Source organism: Pituophis catenifer, unplaced genomic scaffold, assembly GCF_029215685.1.
Source record: "Pituophis catenifer annectens isolate HBS135680 unplaced genomic scaffold, rPitCat1.0.hap2 SCAF_3, whole genome shotgun sequence".
NCBI lineage: Eukaryota > Metazoa > Chordata > Lepidosauria > Squamata > Colubridae > Pituophis > Pituophis catenifer.
This window is the reverse complement of record NW_027256883.1, coordinates 115,291,955-115,306,473: the sequence shown is the minus strand read 5'-3', so window position 1 is coordinate 115,306,473 and position 14,519 is coordinate 115,291,955. Positions and strand designations below refer to the sequence as shown.

At 41.6% G+C, this 14,519-nt stretch overlaps 1 protein-coding gene across 1 annotated transcript in view; it reads left to right on the top strand.

Moving 5' to 3' along the window:
• Positions 1-14,519, top strand: part of NMNAT2 (nicotinamide nucleotide adenylyltransferase 2) — an 83,613-nt gene that overhangs the window by 57,085 nt on the left and 12,009 nt on the right. Inside the window, exons 4-5 of the mRNA XM_070939275.1 lie at positions 3,858-3,936; positions 14,043-14,169. Of these exons, the coding sequence (XP_070795376.1) occupies positions 3,858-3,936; positions 14,043-14,169 (206 nt within the window). The remainder of the gene's footprint in view (positions 1-3,857; positions 3,937-14,042; positions 14,170-14,519) is intronic.

The following is a 14,519-nucleotide window of genomic DNA, read 5'->3' as shown; positions in this document are numbered from 1 at the left end:
TTTTTTTTTGCATGAATGAGCAGTTAGCAACATTGTTAGCGAATGCTTTAATTAGCGACTTCACATCTCAGAGAACCTCAGATGGAGAACATAAGAAAAAAAAATTGGCTGCTAAGAACATGTTTGAGAAACAGCTCAATTTAGCAGTTCATCAAGTATTCAATTAAGAGCTGGTACTGCTAGCTTGGCCTATCAGATTTGGATGCTTTTTTAAAAAAAGAGGCTGGTAATGGAGAATCTGGGGATTTGGGCATATTTTCACAGTACACTTGCTGACTTGTCCAAATGTGAGAAACTGGCATAGCTGCAGTGTATAACTGCTTTACTTCTTGCATAGGATACAACTGGGTGAATGAGGAGGCAGGATTTCAAAAACTGTACCATGTGGAGATGGATAGGAACCCAGAAGGCCACCTACCTAATAGGTTTGATTCAATAAGAGCCTGATAAAACATGGAGCCAAATAGGGGTCAGGTTTTAATCAGTAATGTAGGATTCAGTTCCCACAGCTCCTTTAAGCTAAGAAACACTGTAAAACAAACAAATATGGAACACCAGGATAGGCATATTCTAGCATAACTGTTTGTTCCTTATTTGGTCAAATTTTTGTATAAAGCAATCGAATTCCACCCACCACCCTTTTTATCATTTTTTATTTCTTCTTACAACCTTTTAAATATGTATTTTCTAGGAATATTATTCCTTTGGAAATGTACTAGTAGTCAGCATGCCAACTGATTGGCGGGTGGATCAGCCTCCCGGAATACCCCCAATCAGCTGTTCCCAGAGGTGAATTTTAGCAACAGGTTTGTTGGTTGTGAGCTCTGCGCCTTGCTTTTTTTTAAGCCTCTGAAACTCTGTTTCAGAAAAAACTTTTTTTTTCTGCCTCTGAAAGCCTCCGAAACAGAGCTTCAGAAAAAAAGCCTGAAACAAGTTTCAGAGGCTTTTTTTCTGAAGCTCTGTTTTGGAGGCTTTTTTTTCTGAAGCTTCGTTTCTGCGGCTTTTTTTCTGAAGCTCTGTTTCAGAGGATTTTTTAGAAAGCTCTGTTTGAGCTTTCTAAAGCTTGGGCAAGGCTACATCCGGAGTATAAGACGCACCCAGATTTTCACCCTCTTTTTTGGGGGGGAAAGGAGCGTCTTTTACTCCGAAAAATACAGTATATAGTTTGTCAGTATCCAAATCCATCTGTATTAATCCATTCTTACTAGAGTTGTCTCTCATACTGAGATAATATGCTAATATTGTGGCAATTTAACATACTGTATGTACATAGTATATTATATGAGGTTGTCATCTTCGTTCCATATTTCAGTGTCTCATACATCAAGTAGTCTTCAACTTATGATCACAATTGAGCCCAACATTTATGTTGCTAATTGAGACATTTGTTAAGTGACTTTTGCCCCATTTTATGACCTTATTTGCCACAGTTGTTAAGTGAATCACTGCAGTTGTTAACTTAGTAACACAGTTGTTAAGTGAATCTGGTTTTCCCAGCTTGCCAGAAGGTCACAAAAACTATTGCTATTTTTATTATAAGATGACCCCAGGACACTGCAACCATCATAAATATGAGTCAGTTGCCAAATAATCTGAATTTTGATCACATGACTACAGGGATGCTGCAATGGTCATAAGTGTGAAAAATAGTCAAAGTCACTTTTTTAGTGCCACTATAACTTCAAGCGGTCAATAAATGAATGATGTAAGCCAAGGACTACCTGTAATCATTAGGGTCCACCCTCAGCCAACAAAACTCACTGGATGACTTTGGTTCAGTCACTCTCTTTCAACCCAACATGCCTCACTCAGTGGTGGGTTGGTCCCGGTTCGGTCCGGTTCTTGCGAACCGGTAGTAATGGCGTCGGGAGGCTCCGCCCACCCAGCTGGACGTCATCACGGATGATCTGCACATGCACAGAAGTGTATGTGCAGAAGTGTGCACGCGTGCTCCCGTTGCGAACCAGTAGCGGCAGTAAGTAGAACCTACTTCTGGCCTCACTGATGTTGTGGAGAAATTAAGGCTTCCTTCTCCTATGTATACCATCTTGAGGTTCTGAAGTAAGGTGGGATATAAATCTAACAAAGAAAGGAGATGTTAACATGTACCCTGTGCAACCATCACCTTTTCCTTAAAACCAATTCCTATACACATTTAAGCGCAAGCATGCTTGTGCTGGATCTTTCCTTGTTTTTGTGTGGGTTAATGTCACACATTTTCCACATTCCTCCCTCATCTCACCTCAAATTTTGACATGAAGGCTTGACTCAGAAACTAGATTTGTTCAAGAGGAAGTAGACCCTAATATTTGCTATTAGAAATAAGAATCTAAATACCTAGGATGGAAGGCAGCTCGGTTTTATTTGATGATAACACAGCATTATTGGAAAAACTCTGGTACAATTAGTTTGATCGAAAGACTACAAGCATGACAGGATTGTTGCTGTAATAAACAACAATTTATTACTACATATTCTGTCATGTTTGATAAAGAAGAAATGACAGTTAGCATTTTCCAGTTGATCTAAACAAGTTTTTGCCAAGGAACAAGTAGACTATCCTGCAATCAGATGACAAGTCCATTATGAAATCTACTCATCATCTTAATTTTAAATTGGTAGAACTGGTGTAAATTCTATTACACATTTCAAGATGTTCCTAGCCCCAGTATCTGTTCCTTTTATATTATTTTTCAAAAGCCAGCTTATAGAAAGGCAGGCTACTCTCTGCCCTCCAAAATTGAAGTCAGCAAACAGTGTAATGATACAGCAAAACCAATTCAGCAAAGCATAAAATGTATCATAAACCCAGTATAAGAATGTATGCAACCAAATTGCTACCAGTTGATTTCACTCTGTCAGCAACACAATTCTACAATTGGTAGTCATTTCATCTTCTCCTTGGTTTGCCCTTGGGAGGGGATTGTGGCCACAGTCCAGTACATACTGTATATAGACAAATCCATAAAATGTAAATGAAAAGTTTTCTTCATGTTGAGTTTGGCTACTAATGACTTCATGGACATTCCATATAGTTGCTTAGAGCAGGGGTCTCCAACCTTGGCAACTTTAAGACTTGTGGACTTCAACTCCCAATTCTGAAACAGAACTTCAATTCTGTTGAATTCAAGTCTTAAAGTTGCCAAGGTTGGAGACCCCTGCTCTAAGCAACCATATGAACCTGGTTTTTCATAGTGTTTCTTGGGATGTTTTTTTAAAAACTTGCTTTAGCCCTTTCAGGATGATATCTTCCTACTTAGCTTTTTACCAGTGGTGAAATTCATTTTTTTTTACTGCCGGTTCTGTGGGCGTGTCTTAGTGGGCGTGGTGTGTCTTGGTGGGTGTGGTGTGTCTTGGTGAGTGTGGCTTGATGAGCATGGCAGGGGAAGGATACTGCAAAATCTCCATTCGCACCCCATTCCAGGGGAAGAATACTGCAAAATTCCCATTCCCACCCCACTCTGGGGCCAGCCAGAGGTGGTATTTGCCGGTTCTCCAAACTACTCAAAATTTCCGCTACCGGTTCTCCAGAACCTGTCAGAACCTGCTGGATTTCACCCCTGCTTTTTACATATTACAAATAGATCAGATACATTTGATTGGAGGGAGAAAACCCTCCCCAAACAGATATCAATGGGGAGAAGCACACCTCAACTGACGGATGGAGAACCTGAACCAAGTGCACTTTCCCCCTCTCTGATTTCTTAAGGGGCAAGAGACTGCCTCACATTCAGGGTTGACTTCCTTTCAGATGAAATATGCAATTAAATGGTATATATATATATATTGATATTTTTAATTGTAATTGTTATTTGCGATTGCTGAATCAGATTTTTCTAATTTCTTCCTCATCATAGAGTGGACCCCTGGGAATGTTATCAGGATACTTGGCAGACCACCTGCAGTGTACTGGAACATCACCGGGATCTGATGAAAGTGAGTTAATGGCTGAAGCTAATGGCAGAGATCGAGACTACTGGGCTAGGGATGTTAAATTTGTGTTATTTATCGAAAATATAATGGAAAGTGACTTCACTTCCAAAACTAGAATTTTTAAGTTACAACCAGAGAGTGAGTAAGAGTAATCAGACATTTTGTACCCTGACAATAAGATATTTTTACTCCTTAAATTCAGTTTCCATTCTCACTGGATGTTCTCTAAGAGGTTAATTTCAACATAAAACATAACTTGGTGCAGGTATGGCATCAACATACAACCACACATATTTTTTTCCCCTCTCCTAAGTCTATGTACCCAAGAGCATCCCAGAATCATATCAAAACACTTTTTGTGAGATCCAGCTCCAAAACCATTTATCAGATCCCTACATCTGGGCTGCACTAAGCCAGAAGACCACTGCATTTACAGGGATTTTATACATTGCTCCAATCAGGACTCCAAAAGACAGTCTCTTTACATCCATCTAGTGGCCATTAGGTCAATAGTTGACCTAATCTTTGGAGGTCAAATAGAAAACAAATTGATTGGTTGGAGCAGCTTGACCTTAGAAGCATCACTATATGTTCTCTACAGTGATTGGTGGTGATTTTCCCCATGGTTGGCAATGTTTGAATTTCAGCCAGTAACTGTCCTTGTTGTGTCACACAGTGGAGCTATATGGAGAGCAGCGTTGCATAGCCCCATTCTGAATGTATATTAAGGGCACGATGTATGGGCAATGTCTATACTATGTAACATGATTTTCTTCAGCCTCTGCAAAGAGGCTGTGCGAATGACCCCAGCAAAAGACCATAGTACTTGTTATTGGAATCAGACTTAGAGATTCTTAGCATTATTTTCTTATACTTTGTTTCCCATCAACAAACTTGGAGCAAATAAGAACTTTCTTATGAATGTGATTGGCAAATACTTTAGGTATGGAAGTACAAGTCACTTAAAAATCACTACTATCTATTTCTCTCTAAAGGGGGAATGGTTGTTTTCCAACATTCTGCCTCCTTATTGTACCCTGAGCTCTTAACTCAGGATCAACTCTCACCCGTCATCCCACTAATATAAACTGTTAATGGAATGTTTCAACAAACACTTAATCAAAGTTGATTATGGACCTCTAATAGTTTGGGATGTGAATATGAATAAGGTCTGGACTTGTATTAGTTATTCTTTCCTTTTGGTTTGAAAGTAGATAATATAACTCTGATTACAACTGTAATTTTAGTCCTTGTAATATTTTTTGTCATTGGAAGCATAAGATCTGCTCTGATCTGATTGTAAAGGTGTATATGTTATCTTATCTTGAGTACACAATTTTTTTTTAATCAGACCATCAATCCATAAAGCCCAATACTCTTTTCACGAATGGGCAACAAGATATCTGTGGAAACTGTCCTTCTTTTTGAGTTCCTCAACAACTGCCATGAAAGTTATTTGGCTCTGATTATTGGAGACAATTTATCCATTATTATTAGTAACCATGAGTAACCTTACCTTCCATGAATCTGTCTAATAGGGGTTGCTTCCAGTCTGGTTCCTACGGTTCAGATACTTGACCAAATCAGTTTTGAATCATATCCTGAATGGAAGATTTGCATTGTCTGCTACAGCTCCTCATTTAAAGTTGTCCAAGTTGATGTCCATCACAATATCATGTGGTAGCAAGCTCAATTGGTTAATTCAGCACTGTATGAAAAAAATATTTCCTAATTCTCACCACATGCTGTTTCATTCAATAAACTCAAGTTCTAGTCTTAAAAGAATGAGCAAACTATTTCCCTTTCCATTTTCTACACAGTGTGCATAAATCCATATACATTTTGCCTTCCAGCTTCTAAGAAATTTCAAATATTAACACATTGACATGTCCCTTGCTTGCTTCCCATCTTGCCCTGCTCCTCAAAAAACAAAGCATACAAACAATAAAAAATGCCAGGGAAAAAAAAGAGAGAGACCACATACTGTATTTGACTGTGGGCACTGCTAAAAGTACACAATGAAACCATTCCGATTGCCACCATTGGTGGGGTCTGCAGCGGGATCAAAAAAAAAAATCAAGATGTCAGCCAAATCAAAGATGCAGGGTTTTAAAAAATGTTTAAAAATTTAAAAATGTGCATAACACACATTTTTTTTAAAAAAAACCCAAAGGTTCTGATTATGCAATCACCACTTGCCATCTTGTCTTTTTTTGACCCACCCTGGAGATGCCCGTCAACCACCTTCAAAGCTTTGTCTTTGAGTGTGTGAAAATGTTTAGAAAGAATATGAGATATTGGAGGAAAAAAAGCAATTTTTTTTTCTAATTTGTGGTGGGCTTGATGAATATTGCTCCTGAAGCTAACTGATGCTAGTGGGGCTTAATAGCTATCACATGGGCGTGATTTTCTAGCAGGGCCAGATTAAAAAAAGATTTAATTCTTTTGGTAAATGTTGAAAGGCAGAGAATAAATCACTCCACTTTTTAAAAAGAACCTACCTTCCCATGTGCCATGAACTCAGTAAAAGCAGAGCTTCTCACAGTGGCTCTTAACTATTAAAATAAAGCAAAAATTAAAGAGAGACACATTTACTGCTACGCTTATTTTAGCTCTCAGATTCTGCTAATGAGAAAGAGAACCCTGGGAATATTGTAGGAAAAGAGAAGCAATATATTAGAAAGTCATACTTAACAGGGGAGAGGAGAGGAGAGGAGAGTCCCCCCCTTACCCCTCCCTTTTCCTTGATTCAGAATCTGGCTTTGCAAAGAGGGAAAATGAGCTTAAGGAGGAAGGAAGCCCAGTCCTCTCCCCCCAAATATTTATGACATCTAATTTGTTTGCATATTTCTCAGTATGATTAAAAGGCCCTACACGGTTCCGGTGGCTGCCGTGTTTCCTGCCCAGGAAAATTCCACTAAACACCTTTGTTCCTTTCATTGTTCTTAAAAAAACAACAATTGGAAAGCTTGACCAATTCTGACAAGTCAAGGGGTCATGGCCACATTTTGGAAGGGGCATCAAATGGTTAGCTGTTGTTTTAGTAACCCCAGTGTTCTCTCCTTTTATTTGTCAGAAATAATTTATAGGGCCATTTTGAGTCTGTTTGACTCATCTGTTCTTTTAAAAACAGAAGGATTTATCCAATCTTTGAGAGATACAACAAAATAGCCAGGGGTAAGGTACTTGTTGACTGCAAGTCGCAGCGCACACGAAACTGAACTTAGCAAATCATTTAACAAGAATATGGTCATATGTTTAAAACGATATTTGATTTCTTTATGAATATGACAGCAGTAGCTAAGGGGATGCGGTGGCTTAGTGGCTAAGACGCTGAGCTTCTCAAACAAAAGGTCGGCAGTTCAGTGGTTCGAATCCCTAGTGTCATGTAACGGGGTGAGCTCCCTTTACTTGTCCCAGCTTCTGCCAACCTAGCAGTTCGAAAGCATGTAAAAAATGCAAGTAGGAAGGTAACAGCGTTCTACTTCCATGCGCCTTTGGCATTTAGTCATGGCGGACACATGACCACGGAGATGTCTTCAGATAGCGCTGGCTGTTCGGCTTTGAAACAGAGATGAGCACTGCCCCCTAGAGTCGGGAACAACTAGCACATATGTACGAGGGGAACCTTTACCTTTACCTTTAGCTGGGGGGATGATAATAGAAGAATTTGAGAGTTATGATGGGCAGTACATTTGGGAAGGCTGTTGGAGGAACATGTGATAGCTAACTCCTACATTATAGTTGCAGTGCATTATAGACATATGTATATCCATATATTCAAAGAAATACCAAATAATTATTTTGTTAGTCAAACTTTTCCGTTCCATTGTGGATGCACATTCAATTTTCAACAATGCTTGATAATGTTCCACCTCTTTATTTTTGCCTTTTGCAAAAGAATACAGCACCCCCTGGTGGCAGAAAAAAAAAGATTGTTCCTGTTATTATATACTGTAATAATACATTGCATTTACTATATTATTTTTAAAGAACAAGGTAAATGCAATCTTTGCTTTTTTCATTTTGCAATTACTTATGCATTTATTCATTTTAAAGGTATCTATGCCATGTTTTACTCAAAATTTTAAGAGGTACCCATAAGATCTTTTTTTAATGGATATTTTTAAAAAATTGTAATTATTACATCACTACAGTATAATAATAATGCATCTATTGCAATAAGAAGTATACTGTGAATTTAAAATGTTAAGGTGAATAAAAATGCCTTGATTCAAGGGAAATCAACTAGGCTTTGTTTCAGATACATTTTTAAAACCTGTTTTTTGCAATTGCACAATGTAAGGGATTTGAAAAACTCAGCCTTTGAAAACATACATGGGCAGGATGTCTGTTTAGGCTACCAAGGGTTTAAAGACTTTATACATAAATGCATCTTTGACCCATCAATGCATTTTAAATTCGCCAAGCAACCTTAGGCATTTGTGCTATATAACCATGAGGATGTCCTGTTCTCAAAGCCTGTGAGTCAGACCATCCTGCTTCTTCTAACCAGACTGTTACTAGAACATTACATCCAGCATTACGATTGCATAATCTGGAGTTCCTCAAAGGACAATTTAGGCAAATGGAAGGAGCTTGGAATAAAAACTTACACTTTCAGTACAGCTGCACATGGGTCAAAATGACCACCAGAGCAAGGGTAAAATGCACTTACCTTCGCTACCGGATCGGAAACGTGAGCGTGCGCGCCTCTTCTGCGCATGCACAGAGGGCCAAAAACGGGACGTGATGACGTCCTGGTGGGTGGGTGGAGCCTCCCGCCACCAGCCCTACCAGATCGCGCAAGCTGGATAGATCTGGCCAGATTTCACTGCTGCACCAGAGGCCTAAACCCCCTAACTCTCTCTTTAACAGCCTCAGGGATACTTTGTCAAATCTGTCTAAAGGATTACCATATTTTTCGGAGTATAAGACGCACTGGAATATAAGACGCACCTTAGTTTTTGGGGAGGAAAATAAGAAAAAAGCTGATTGGCAGGTGGCTCGGCCTCCCAGAATACCCCCAATCAGCTGTTCCCAGAGGTGAATTTTAGCAACAGGTTCCTTGGTTGTGAGCTCTGTGCCTTGCTTTTTTTTGCTTTTTTTCCTGCCTCTGAAAGCCTCTGAAACAGCTTCAGAAAAAAAGCCTCTGAAGCTCTCTTTGGGGGCTTCTTTTCTGAAGCTTCGTTTCTGATGCTTTTTTCCAGCCTCTGAAACCTCCGTTTGAGAAGCTGGGCTACATTCGGAGTATAAGAAGCACCCAGATTTTCACCCTCTTTTGGGGGGGGGGAAAGGTGCGTCTTATACTCTGAAAAATACTGTACTTTTAGGGGTGCTTTTTTGTTTCATTCCCAGGTAGAAGCCTTTGAACCCTGGAACCTGTGCCATAGATACCAGACCACAAGGCGGCCTCCGGGGTACTCGACCATGTCGTTCATTTGCGGCCTCTGACTCAACGCAGATCCCGGTTGGCTCCTTGGTTCACGGAGGAGCTCCGGGAGATGAAGCGCCATAGAAGAGGCCTAGAGAGCGGTTGGAGATCCAGTCATTCCGAATCTGACCGTTTCTAATTGAGATCGTTCACACAATCTTATCTGGTGGTGATGGAGGCGGCGAAATGGGCACACTTCTCCGCCCTCATCGCGTCCACAGATAATCGCCTGGCCACCCTGTTCAGGGTGTCCCGCTCCTTCCTGAATTGGAGGGCAGGGGAAGATCCTTTGCAGGGACGTGCCAAGGAGTTTAGTCAGCATCTGCTGGATAAGATCGCTCAGATTCGGGATGGTTTGGACTCTGACTGGGCAGGGTCAGACGGTGAGGAGACAGCTGGTCTTGTGATTTGGGAGGAGTTCGATCCTGTCACCCCTGAGGAAGTGGACAGGATTATGGGGAGGCTGAGTGCCACCACGTGTGTACTGGACCCATGTCCCTCCTGGCTTGCCTATGCGGCCTGAGAGGTGACAGGTGATTGGATCCAGGCAATAATAATGGCATCTTTGGGGGAGGGGATCTTCCCTGCTGCCCTGAAGGAGGCGGTGGTGAGACCCCTCCTCAAGAAACCTGCCTTGGATCCAACCATATTGAATAATTTTTGTCTGGTCTCCAACCTTCGCTTTGTTGCGAAGGTTGTTGAGAGCGTGGTGGCTCGGCAGCTCCCGTTGGTCCTGGAGGAAACAGACTACCTGGATCCATACAAATCGGGTTTCAGGCCGGGGTACAGCACGGAGACAGCATTGGTCGCATTAGTGGATGATCTCTGGAGGCCTCGGGACAGGGGACACTTCTCTGTTCTGGTCCTCTTGGATCTTTTGGCGGCTTTTGATACCATCGACCATGGTATCCTGCTGCGACAACTTGAGGGGTTGGGAGTGGGAGGCACTGTTTTACAGTGGTTCTCCTCCTATCTCTCAGGCCGTACGCAAGGAGTGTTGGCAGGGGGGCAGAGATCGGCCATGAGGCCTCTCACTTGTGGGGTGCCCCAGGGGTCGGTTCTCTCGCCTCTCCTGTTCAACATCTATATGAAGCCGCTTGGGGAGATCATCTGTGGTTTCGGGGTGTGGTACCATCAGTATGCTGATGATACCCAGCTTTTTATATCCACCCTGAACCAGCCTAGTGATGCCCTCGACGTGATGTCCCATTGCCTGGAAGTGGTACGGACCTGGATGGGGAGGAATAGGCTCCGACTCAACCCCGCCAAGACCGAGTGGCTGTGAGTACCGGCATCTGGGTCCAATCGAGATATTCCATCGTTGACCATTGGGGGTGAGGTGTTACCCCCTGTGGATAGGGCCTGCAACTTGGGTGTCCTTCTGGATTCATGGTTGTCTCTGGAAGATCATGTAGCGACCGTGACCAGGGGGGCATTTGCCCAGGTCCGCCTTCTGCGCCAGCTGCACCCATACTTGGACCAAGATGCCCTACGCACCGTTACTCATGCGCTGGTCACCTCCCGTCTCGTCTACTGCAATGCTCTCTACCTAGGGCTGCCCTTGAAAACCTTTTCTTCAACTGGTGCAGAATGTGGCCGCGCGGGTTGTGATGGGAGTGTCCCGACACTCCCATGTTACACCCCTCCTGCGCGACCTGCATTGGCTACCGGTTGCCCTTCGGGTGAAGTTCAAGGTGCTGGTTATCACCTATAAAGCCCTTCATGGCCTAGGCCTGTGATACTTGTCGGACCCCCTGCAGCCAGCAACAATCTCCAATTGCCCGGTGCGTTCTCACAGACAGGGTCTCCTCAGGGTGCCGTCGGCCAGACAATGTCGACAATTTCTCTGTGGGCACGCCCACCCTTTGGAACCAACTTCCTTTGGAGCTCCGGATGGTCCCTGACCTTCGCTCGCTCCTCCGTGATTTGAAGACCTGGTTGTTTCATAGCCTGGACTGATGGGGGGGGGGTTCTTAATAGTTTTTAAATAGATTTTAAACTGTTTTAATTTGGACTTTTACTCTCATACTGTTTTAATGTGCAATTGTGCATTTTATTGTTGTGAGCCGCCCTGAGTCCATTGGAGATAGGGCGGCATATAAATCGCATTAAACAAACTAAAACTAAACTTTCAGCAAAGGGTTTCCCAGCTACAGATGTTGACAAACCTATTGCCTGGTGATAGATATAGCCATTGAGATTAATAGCCATTTATCGTCTTATCTTTCTTGATAATTGAGAGGTGTACACAGTGGTGGGATTCTGCCAGTTCTAGGGGGTTCGGCTGAACCCTTTGTTAAATTGCTGGCTCACCCCGCCCCTTGCCCTGCCCTTCCGCACCACTATTTATTGCCAATAAATAGTGGTGGGCGAGGGGCGGGCGAGCCAGCAAATTTAACAAACTGTTCGGTGTTTTTTTGGAATTTTATTGGCCCGCGGAGCTTCAGCATAGGCTAATTAGCCCCTTGATTCTATCGGCCTCCCGACTCTCAGCTGATTTGCTCTCAGCTGTTTTGCTCAGGGCTCTGCTGCTTGCTTGCAAAGATTTTTTTCCCCCTATCTATGCTGAAAAACGAAACTGAAAGTAAAAGCCTGCTTTACTGTTGCTGCAACGTTGGAAAATTAGGCAGGCAGATTTCTTTTCTTTTTCCTCACCAAAAAAGATAGGTGCAAACTACCTTTAGTGGAAAGAGGTAGTTCCTCTTTAGGGAAAAAGAGGAGAGTTCAAGATTTTAAAACACAAAAGAAAAAAAGCTCTATTTAAATAGGGAATTGTAATAATTGAGATACTATTAATTGTATATTGTGTTGAAAGCAGAAATGGTTAAATTGTGGTTTGGAGGAATATATGGGGGAAATTATTTGGTTTTTTATTATTATTGGTAAATATAATTAATTGATTTGTAAGAAATTGGATTGCATGGAAATAATTGGAATATTGGAATATTCATGTTCATATTGATTAATATACAAAAAAGATAGTTATATAACTAATTGATTTATATTAAAATGTTGAATTTATATTAAACAACTGTAATATTACATAATTAACCAATGTGAGGATGGATATAAAAATAGATGACAATGAGAAGGGGTATAATATAGAATAGAAGGGAAAAAATGAATTTGATTAAGATTAGAGATGAGGATGAAGGGTAATATTGTTTTTTTAAAAAAATAGTTAAGGAATAAATATGGCAAAAAGGAAATATAGAAATTGTAAATTTAATTGAAATGACTAAACACTGTTTAAATTTGTGAACCGGCCAAATACTCTGTTCAAAGAAAATACATTGTATGTTTGTATGTGTGTTTCTAATTACTGCTATTTATTCATATTTGTTCTCTTTTATTCTTTAAAGTTTAACCATTCATTCTTTATCTTAATATCTTTATATTTGTTTGGGGTTGCCTTTCTTCCATTTCATCTTTTTTACTGTACAGCAATCTTTCTCCTCAAACCTATCACCTCTCTCTTTTCTTTCCTTCTTACTTTCTCTTCCCCCCCTCTTCTTCTCCTCCTCTCTTCCTCCCTCTCTTACCCTCACTCTTACTCTAATTTCCTTTCCCTTCCTCCCTTCTCTTCCTTCCCTGTCTCTCCTTCTTTCTTCCATCTCTCTTCTCCGTCCTTCATCCCTCTCAATTCCTGTATCCTTTTGTGCATATGAATTACTCAGAGGGCTGAAAAAGTTATTTTTGACCGGTCCTTGCACTGTTGACCAGTCCTCGCACTTACGACTGTACTCACACTTTATGTTTTGCGCCCTATCTTGTCACTGTGGTGAAGACAAGTAGTGGTGAAATGACTGACACAGTTGTTAAGAATGCCGCAACCGGCATAAATGTGAGGAAGGTCATAAATGCGAGGACCGGTCAAAAATGTGAGGACCAGTCAGAAATGACTTTTTTCAGCCCTCTGAATAGTCCCTATGTGCATATGGACTAGTCAGAAGGCTGAAAAAGTTATTTTTGACCGGTCCTCGCACTTTTGACCAGTCCTTGAACTTACGACTGTCCTCACATTTTACGTTTTACGCCCTATCTTGTCACCATGGTGAAGAGAAGTAGTGGTGAAATGACTGACACGGTTGTTAAGAATGCCGCAATGGGCATAAATGTGAGGATGGTCATAAGTGCGAGGACCAGTCAGAAATGACTTTTTTCAGCCCTCTGAGTAGTCCCTGTGCACATAGCCATGCCCACCCAGTCACATGACCACCAAGCCACACACCCCAAATAAGCCACGCCCACAGAACCGGTTGTTAAAAATATTGAATCCCACCACTGGGTGTACATGGAAAACTTCAGTCCTGTTTAGGACTATGATAGTACTTTTCCTAAGCAACTTGCTATGGTCTGATCTGAACACAGGAATTATATTCACACTGTTCTGCTGGCAGTGGGTGGAGGAACAAAATGGAGAAAGATGTGGCCTAGAATTGCCAATAGGGAAATAAAATTGGGTAAGGGCAGCTTTGTAAAAACAAGGCAAAAGCCTAATTTTTTTTTCCTTTTTCAGTAGATACTTATCAACCAAGCATATGAAAATGCAAATTAAGTTTGACTAGCCACTTGTCTGAAATGATATAAGGTCTTCTGCTTGAGCCGGGGTTTGGACTAGAAGACTTCCAAGGTCCAGTCCAATTCTGTTATTCTGCTCTGTTATTTCTTCCAGCGAGTTACTGGTTGTATCCTGTCCAATGTGAACACACCTTCTTTGACCCCAGTGATTGGACAGCCCCAGAATGAGACCCCACAACCTATTTACCAGAACAGCAACCTTTCCAACAAGCCAACTGCAGGTAAGGGCAAGTAGAAAGTCCAAATGTAGAAGCTCTTGAAAACACAACAGTAATAAATGTGGTAACCCAGGTGAGAGAAGAGAACCTGTGATGGTGTTTCCTGCCTGAGGTGCCAAAATAATTGGCTAGGTTAGATTTTTGGCACTTCGACATCTGGAGGGGAAAGCCATGTCCTGTTCCACCCAAAATAAGCAAAATATTTCAGTCAGACTTTTTCATTCATCTTTATAACCTGTACTCAGGATAGCTGCCAGTTCCCTAATTATAAACCTTCCACTAAATTGCATGTTGAGACATTTCAGCCATCCCTCATCCTTTCATCTGCTTCTTTCTCACCTTCTGACTGGCAC